Source organism: Pleuronectes platessa, chromosome 7 (genome assembly GCF_947347685.1).
Source record: "Pleuronectes platessa chromosome 7, fPlePla1.1, whole genome shotgun sequence".
NCBI lineage: Eukaryota > Metazoa > Chordata > Actinopteri > Pleuronectiformes > Pleuronectidae > Pleuronectes > Pleuronectes platessa.
Window position 1 is genome coordinate 4,082,387 of NC_070632.1, and position 9,314 is coordinate 4,091,700.

Genomic DNA, 9,314 nt, shown 5'->3' on the forward strand with positions numbered 1-9,314 from the left:
TCACTGGAGCAAAACTCTGTGGAGAATCTGTTTGTTTGTGAAAAATTTCCAAAAGGGACTTCATTGATTTGTTTTAAAGTTATTGTGTGGGGGGAGGGGGGGGCAGGGAATGACCCAAGGAAGACGCCATTGAACTGCGGATCTGGATCAGGAAGTGGTTACTTTCTTTCTGTGATAAAACTCAAACAGAGTAATAGCTGACGATGTTTCTTTTTCCAAACTTAAAGGTCCCTTGTGGAGTTTTTGTTAGATTTTTTTAATAGATCATATTATATCATGACTTTTTAGTATTCATGTGCAGCATCTTCTTCTTCTCTACCTTTGGTGCATCGCTGCGTTTCTGCCACTAGCATGTATGTGATATTAAATTCTCATTTTGATGAATAAATAAAACAGGGACCCACATAAAAAAAAAAAAAGATCAGTCCATATCACTAATGTTCATTGAAAACTCCGCAGGACACATTTAACTTTGAATTTCGTAAATATTTGAATTCAGGTTTCCAGGTGATTTCAGTGAACAGAGCCTTTTACCTTCTCTACTGCTTCCTGCTGAGCACGTGAAATGATATGAAGAAAGTGTTGATTCATTCAAAACGATAAATTTAGTGTAAATACTCAAGGAAAGATATTAGTCATTGCACTTTGAAAACCACACGTAAGTAGAACTTCTGTTGACACGCTGCTCTTCTCCTTTGCAGCCTGCGGCTCCGTCTTTACAAACACATCTGTCACATCGTGTTCACATGGATTTACAGTTTCAGCTCAAAACCAACACCTCTATTTTCCTGCTTGTCTACGAAACCGTCTGGATATTTGTTTTTCTGATCCTGTCTAGAAGCACTTCCTTCACAAATATTTGTTCAGGTGTCCTTGCTCAAGATGCAAATGACCAATAATGGAGAACACAAATTTGTAAGTGGATATCGTTTGCTGATGGAACCGTTAATGTGCCACCTGGAAGGAAAACCGAGCCAATAGTATAAATCCGGCCAAAGTGCAAACTCAACTCTAAACAGTAGGAAACTAACAGCTGATATCTGCAGTCTTCAGGAGGATGTGCCTTCAGCGTGAGGATCAGAACAAGAAGTGCAGTTTCTGCAGAACGGGGGGGGGGTGAAGTCTAAGGCGTCTGGTGGCTACACCCCCTTCCAGACATAGCTGGCGTTCTAATTGGCTGAGCAGGGACCATAGGGCTGGTGGTTAATGACGCTGAGCTGCTGACTGAAGTTAAAGAGTTCCCAGATCCAGTGGGAGTTTCTTTCCCCTGAATCTGGGGCGAAAGCACTTCTCTGGGACGCAGGAGGTTAGAGTGTGAGATGTGTGACAGGGAAAAGAAGCAGCGGGTTTTCTTTTTGTCTCTGTCCTTTAAAAACCAAAGTGGTGAACCCAGTACAATCTGTGTAGGAGTGTGAAGAGGATAAACAACACCAGGGAAACCTTTTTGTTTCATCCTTTAAAACACTGGAGCCAATGATGTGTTTCTAATGCTGGCTTTGTCAGACTGGCTCTTCATGCCCCAGCTCTCTGTCTGTAGTCCTCCTCCCAAATTAGACCCTCACACACCACATGGGGATTTAACTCAGGTCCAGAAACCAGCGTGCCTCCATCCAAACATGAAATCCCAGGAGATGGACTTTTGGCCTCATTAGAGTCTCACCGAGTCAAACCAACAGTCTCCCAGTGAGTCAGGAGTCTGGAGCTCGACCTGTGGTTTCTTTGGCTTTGGAAATCAGGCCAGAGAAGCTGATGCTCGAGCTGCAGCCAACGTTTCTGTGTCAGAATGGACCTAAAGCAAAAGTCTTGAATGGATCTGCAAGGTACCGAAGCCTCGCTAAGGCTGGTCTGGACCTCAGTGGGGTTTAAAGGACACTCACTAGAAACCCACAGCAATAACCTGTCGTCTCCTAATCAATCGTTTTACAGCCCATCAGAGAAAGTCCTTGAGACGCAGTCTTCTGACATAAATGAGTTAAGAGGCGAGAGATGTTTTACCTCGTCTGTGATTTGATAAGAACAATTCTCTCTCAAGTGACAGCAAATCAAAACAGGCCCTGGGGTCCTGACAGAGCTGCAGCAGTCGTCCCGGTGCCCTCGAAATGTTTGACAGTACAATCACGTCTGATAGTGTTTCCACAGCTTTCCACAGTTTTCCACAGTGTCCATAATCCTCAATCTGGTCTGATCCTGGTGTTTGTTAATCTCCACAGGTGAGAAGGTGATCTGTCAGTTCCCTGTCAGTCACCATGTGGCCTCCTGGATGCTAATGGTGCAGTTAGGGTTGTATTTTCAGTATGTTGCATGGATTAAATAATAATTCCACTGGTTTGAGTCCAGAGGTGGGACATTTATCCGTGAAGTCTGTCCCTCTCCGGCTGTCTCGGCACTGTACACAGTCAAAGTCGGCGTCTGTGGTGAAGCTGCCCTGGGAAAGAGTTCAGTGGTCTTTGTCTGTCACTCCTCACGGTGAGTCAGTTACCTCACGGTCAAACTTAAGGCCCAACACTCCCTTTAATGTCAGTTTAAAGTGAGCACAACAACTTATCTACATGAGTCTTAGGATCCCTGTTACTGGATCCTACACCACACTCTCCAATCAGAACCAAGACTGGTGAGCTATTTCCCAAACGTGAGGGAAAGAGAATTGGTACCAGTTCCCTTTTGACACTTCATCTTGCCTTCAGTTTGGATTTGATTGACATCATCTGCAAACCAGAACTGAAAGAGCTAAGTGAAAGTGAGAATATCTAACACATTCTAAGTGTCTGTTTCCGAACATGAAACCTTGGGTTCATGCTGCGGGACTTGCTGGTTATTTCCCGGGGAACACAGTGATTTTTTCGGCCTTGGCCAGCTGCTGAATTATCTGGGCTTCGTAGTCGGCATCGTGGACGCCCGTCTTCCTGAACTCTCCGGAGTAGCGGTTCTGCTCCCAGTAGTGGTGCCAGTTCCCCCGGCTGTCGGCCCCGAAACCGAACACATTCACCTGGAGGAGATGGACAAGGGAGTGTCAGAAGCCTGGGTGTGCTTACATGTAAAGAATCTGAGCTACGGTTTCAGCATTTTACAGTTTGTTGGTGACACTGTGGAGGCAAAGTGAGAAAGTGAAGCACTGACCTCATCACAGACGTGAAGGGCAAAGAAGAGCACGAGCATGCCAGTGGAGGGGTAGCGTCCATGATGCCGGGTCCAGTGGTCGTGGATGTATTTAAAGAAGGCCGGGTTGAAGACCTGGACCTGGACGGTGGACAGAGACCCAGAGAAAAACGATTAAATGGATTTTGATCTACATTCACTCCCGTGTCAAATGGCTCTGCAGTAGACTCAAGTTTTAATCTGCTGCGGTCAGCCATGATGGAAATGTGACACCCTGTCTATCACACTGATTTGTCAAGGCAGCGAGGTGAGAGAGCGCCTCAGTTGTCAGTGCTCTGAGATAAGAGGCTCCAGGGAAAAAAACATAAGTCCTCTACTGGCATTTTAAAAAGGAGGCAATCTTCTTTTTAGTGGGTTTAAAAAAACTTTTATAAAAGCTACATTTTGTGTAAAACTGGTATAAGAATCAAACTGAAACTGAAGATGTTGTTGTTTATTACTTTTACAGCCTTGTCCTAAAGTGTCATATTCTTAAAAATATAGATTTCATATCCAAGTCTTTCAGAGGAGTCAAACAGAAAAACAATTAAAATAATCTCATGCAAATTGCATCTGCATATTCACAAGGTCCGACCGAAGTAAAGGTTTAATTCTCTGCGTGGTTTGAATTGCTCTGAAAGATTAAAATGCAGTGTTAACCAAATGAGTCGTAATTATAATTATAAATGTATTATCTACCTGTATGATTTACAGACACAACAAACAGGGCTTTATGCTGCTTAGAGCGTCGCACTGGAAGAGGAAATGTGTTTTAATCTACAGGTTAGAAACTGTTAAAACCTGATTCTACGACCAGGTGAAGAAGATGTTCATGAAGACGTCACAGAACCGGATTTATTTGAGTTAATTTTTTATTTTCATGGATTAAAGAACGAGCGGGAAACGAAGGGAAGGTTTATAATCTAACTGTAATCCTTCATCAACCATGAGGAGGGGGGGGGGGTTAATGCAGACGGGGGGGTCAAAGTGTGTGTGTGTGTGTGTGTGTGTGTATCTGCTTACATGTATGTGTTTGCACATTACAATGAGAATGCCCAAAAGTAATAAGTAAAATTCATACCTTGTCTTTATCTACGCGGAGGAACTGCTTCACTGGAGCATAAGTACTGAGAAAGAGAGGGGGGGGGGGGAGAGAGAGAGAGAGAGAGAGAGAGAGAGAGAGAGAGAGAGAGCGAGAGAGAGAGAGCGAGAGAGACATTGATTAAACACATCCAATCAGCACTTTAAGTGATTGCTGCAGCTATGAATTCTGGATGATTGACAGCTGACAGATTGTACCCACCCAGTGAGTCTCTGGCTTCTCATAACTTTGTGTGTGGTTGTATATGTGTGTGTGTGTGTGCGTGTGTGTGTGTGTGTCTACAAAGTGATGTATGCATGCCCTCCCACTCCACTCTGCTCACTGAACATGTGTGTCTTTGCACTCTGAAGCTAAATTGACGTATTCCAACGTTTCAGCGTCTCGTGCTTTTTTGTGCACATGCATGTGCGTCCACAAAATGTGCTAATCCATGCTTATGCATCTCTGTGTCTTATGTGGCTTATGCGTGCGTGTGTGCCTTCTTACAATCGAATCTGGCCGGTGGACAGGGCACTGGTGATCCACACAAGATCCAGTGTTTTGAAGGGAACCAGCACGAAGCTGACGTTGGCAGCCAGGTTCTTGGCGCTCTCCGGGTACATGAAGTGATGGGTGGTGTGGCTGCCTGCGTCTTCCTCGTAGCCCACTGTGGGGGCCAGGTTTATCCTGGGAGCAGGAGGGAGAGATAAACAGCATGAGAGAGGGAATGTGTGCATCATCTGTTGAGGCTGGGCAACGGAATATTCAGATTATGATCATGAAGGAAAATTCCCACAGTCAAACTGTCAGAAAAATTAGACGGTTGTGCATTTGGATCAACAATGAAACGGGTCAAAGGTGAATGAAGCTGACACGTGTTGGGTCAAGACCAAAAAAAAACTAATCTGTAACTATTCTAACTATTGTTTGTTGTTCTTATTGTTGTTATTGTCATCTTATTTATTTCCTCTGCGATGAGGAGCTCAAAGGACTAGATGGTGGGAGTGGGGATGGTAGAGGGGGGGGGTGAGGGATTGGACGGGTTCATTATTGGAACAAGTCATGTTAACACAGGGATGAATCCATAGATGTTTAAAATAAGTGACTGAGAGGAGTAATCTGTAAAAAGGGAGGAAATCCTTGTCAGCTGCTGTTCCACTGACTCACCAGGAGGAGCGAGCTCACAAGCTTTGGTTCAAACCCCAGCAGCAGTCGCTCATCGTTATTATTTATCAATATTATAAGGCTGCCAGTCCTCGTGTGAAATAGTAAATATGTGCAGCAGAACATAATGATCTTTGTGTGATGTTTGAAGAAACTCTGCTGCTGTTTAATCTCATCTCATCTCTCATCTCATTTTCGTCCGCTTATCCGGGGTCGGGTCGCGGGGGGAGCAGCTCAAGCAGGGGGCCCCAGACTTCCCTTTCCCGGGCCACATTGACCAACTCTGACGGGGGGATCCCGAGGCGTTCCCAGGCCAGTGTTGAGATATAATCTCTCCACCTAGTCCTGGGTCTTCCCCGAGGTCTCCTCCCCACTGGACGTGCCTGAAACACCTCCCAAGGAAGGCGCCCAGTGGGCATCCTTACCAGATGCCCGAACCACCTCAGCTGACTCCTTTCTAAGTAAAGGAGCAGCGGCTCTAATCCGAGTTCCTCACGGATGGCTGACCTTCTCACCCTATCCCTAAGGGAGACGCCAGCCACCCTTCTGAGAAAACTCATCTCGGCCGCTTGTACCCGCGATCTCGTCCTTTCGGTCATCACCCAGCCCTCATGACCATAGGTGAGGATAGGAACGAAGATCGACCGGTAGATCGAGAGCTTTGCCTTGCGGCTCAGCTCTCTTTTCGTTACAACGGTGCGGTAAAGCGAACGCAATACCGCCCCCGCTGCTCCGATTCTCCGGCCAATCTCACGCTCCATAGTACCCTCACTCGCGAACAAGACCCCGAGGTACTTGAACTCCTTCACTTGGGCTAAGGACTCATTTCCTACCCGGAGTAAGCAATCCATCGGTTTCCTGCTAAGAGTCATGGCCTCAGATTTAGCGGTGCTGATCCTCATCCCAGCCGCTTCACACTCGGCCGCCAGCCGATCCAGTGAGTGCTGAAGGTCACAAGCCGATGATCCAATGAGGACCACGTCATCTGCAAAAAGCAGTGACGAGATCCTCAGACCACCGAACTGCAACCCCTCCCCACCACGACTACGCCTCGATATCCTGTCCATGTATATCACAAACAGGATTGGTGACAAGGCGCAGCCCTGGCGGAGACCAGCACCCACTGAGAACGAAACTGACTGGCTGCCGAGGACGCGAACACAGCTCTCGCTTTGGGAGTACAGGGATTGGATGGCCCTGAGGATAGACCCCCTTACCCCATACTCCTGCAGCACCTCCCACAGTTTCTCCCGGGGGACCCGGTCATACGCCTTCTCCAGATCCACAAAACACATGTAGACCGGATGGGCATACTCCCAGGCCCCCTCCAGGATCCTTGCGAGAGTGAAGAGCTGGTCCGTAGTTCCACGTCCGGGGCGAAAACCGCATTGTTCCTCTTCAATCTGAGGTTCGACGATCGGCCGAACCCTCCTTTCCAGCACCTTGGAGTAGACTTTACCAGGGAGGCTGAGAAGTGTGATACCCCTGTAATTGGCACACACTCTCTGGTCCCCCTTTTTGAACAGGGGAACCACCACCCCGGTTTGCCACTCCTTTGGCACTGTACCCGACTCCCACGCGATGTTGAATAGGCGTGTCAACCATGACAGCCCCTCAACACCCAGAGCCTTTAGCATTTCTGGCTGGATCTCATCAATCCCTGGGGCTTTGCCACTGCGGAGATGTTTGACTACCTCAGTGACCTCCACCAGGGAAATTGACGACGAAACACCATCAACCTCGAGCTCTGCCTCCCACATAGAGGGCGTGTTATTCGGATTCAGGAGTTCGTCAAAATGTTCCTTCCAACGTCCGACGACCTCCTCAGTTGAGGTCAACAGAGTCCCATCCTTACTGTACACAGCTTGGATGGTTCCCCGTTTCCCCCTCCTGAGGTGCCGGATAGTCTTCCAGAAACACTTTGGTGCCGACCGAAAGTCCTTCTCCATGGCCTCTCCGAACTTCTCCCACACCCGCTGCTTAGCCTCCGACACGGCAGCAGCTGCAGCCCTTCGGGCCTGTCGGTACCCTGCAACCGAGTCAGGAGTCCTCCAGGATATCATATCCCGGAAGGCCTCCTTCTTCAATCGGACGGCTTCCCTGACCACCGGTGTCCACCACGGTGTCCGAGGGTTACCGCCCCTTGAGGAGCCTAAGTCCCTGAGGCCACAGCTAGCCGCCGCAGCTTCAGCAATGGAGGCTTTGAACACCGCCCACTCCGGCTCAATGTCCCCAACCTCTACAGGAATGCCAGAAAAACTCCGCCGGAGGTGTGAGTTGAAGATACCTAGGACGGGGGCCTCCTCCAGACGTTCCCAGTTCACCCGCACTACTCGTTTGGGCTTACCAGGTCTATCCGGAAATTTCCCCCATTCCCTGATCCAACTCACAACCAGATGGTGGTCGGTTGACAGTTCCGCCCCTCTCTTTACCCGAGTGTCCAAAACATGCGGCCTCAGATCAGATGACACGATCACAAAATCGATCATTGATCTTCGGCCTAGGGTACTCTGGTACCAGGTACACTTATGAGCACCCTTATGTTCGAACATGGTGTTTGTTATGGATAATCCATGACTAGCACAGAAGTCCAATAACAAACGACCGTTCGGGTTCAGATCAGGGAGGCCGTTCCTCCCCACCACGCCTCTCCAGGTATCTCCATCGTTGCCCACGTGGGCGTTGAAGTCACCCAGCAGAACTACGGAGTCTCCTACTGGAGCCCCATACAGGACTCCATTCAGGGTCTCCAAGAAGGCCGAGTACTCTGAGCTGCTGTTTGGTGCATACGCACAAACAACAGTCAGAGTTTTCCCCCCTACAACCCTTAGGCGCAGGGAGGCGACCCTCTCGTCTACCGGGGTAAACTCCAACACCGCGGCGCGAGAGAATAGAGTCCAACCCTTATCCAGGAGTACGGTACCAGAGCTGAGACTGTGCGTGGAGGTAAGTCCCACCAGATCTAACTGATAGCGCTCCACCTCCCTCACAAGCTCCGGTTCCTTTCCCCACAGCGAGGTGACGTTCCACGTCCCCAGAGCCTGCTGTTTAATATTAAACCATAATCAAGTTAAATTCAAATTTACAAAGATATAACGATTATAAAATTAAAAACCATAACAAAATTTGATTTATTTAGGATTCACTGGATATAACCGGAGTTTCAATTTTAATGTGCCATAATTTCCTTCTTTATTAACGGCATTGAATATATATATGTTGATGATCATTGATATCAATCTATTTTTTAAGGCATCATTTAGTTACAGATACACTTTCAGGAAAATCCATCATTTTGGGTCTTGAGAAGATCAACAGCAGCTTTGTGTTGATGCATAAATTATGTTTTCAGCCATTTGGAGATAGAACAGGGCAGTGGACACAAAACTAACAAAAACATCTGAAGAAGCTGATCTGTTCTGACAGTATGTACACAATGGTTCAGCATTACAAATTTAAATGTTTAAACTCTATAAAAACAGTTAGTCTGACTTTGACAAAATCTTTAAAACTCACTTATATGTATGTTTGTTGGGTCTTTAGGTTTAAATTCAAAACTGTTGCCTTTATCATAGAAGAAAAACATGAAATAGTTTCAGTTTCCTTGAGTTTCTTCCTCTTGTGCTGTGTCGACTTTGTGCTGCTGAGGATCATCTGCTTCTTGGACGAGTTGTATGTTTGTACATTCACAGCATTATTCCTCCTTCTTTGTGTACTTGTTTACAGCTGAGCCTCTCAGCTCAGTGAGCTCCAGACGTCTGCTCTATTTACTGGGACTCCAGATCAGGAGGAGTACGTTGTTTAAGTCAACAGGAAGCTGCACCTGAACATAATGGCCACCGTGCACCAACCTATCTGTGAACCAGGCAGATGCTGGTGAGACGGCAGACAGACAGGAGGTGGGCGGCGGCGGGGGGGGGGGGGGTGGGACTGT

General features: G+C 47.5%; 1 protein-coding gene across 1 annotated transcript in view; it reads right to left on the minus strand.

Annotated features, from left to right (window-relative positions):
- Window positions 1–586: 586 nt before the first annotated feature.
- st3gal2 (ST3 beta-galactoside alpha-2,3-sialyltransferase 2) overlaps window positions 587–9,314 on the minus strand; it is a gene marked incomplete at its 5' end in the record, with an annotated part of 16,524 nt that continues 7,796 nt past the window's right edge. The window contains 4 exons of the mRNA XM_053426370.1: window positions 587–2,986; window positions 3,118–3,237; window positions 4,217–4,262; window positions 4,724–4,903. Of these exons, the coding sequence (XP_053282345.1) occupies window positions 2,813–2,986; window positions 3,118–3,237; window positions 4,217–4,262; window positions 4,724–4,903 (520 nt within the window). The remainder of the gene's footprint in view (window positions 2,987–3,117; window positions 3,238–4,216; window positions 4,263–4,723; window positions 4,904–9,314) is intronic.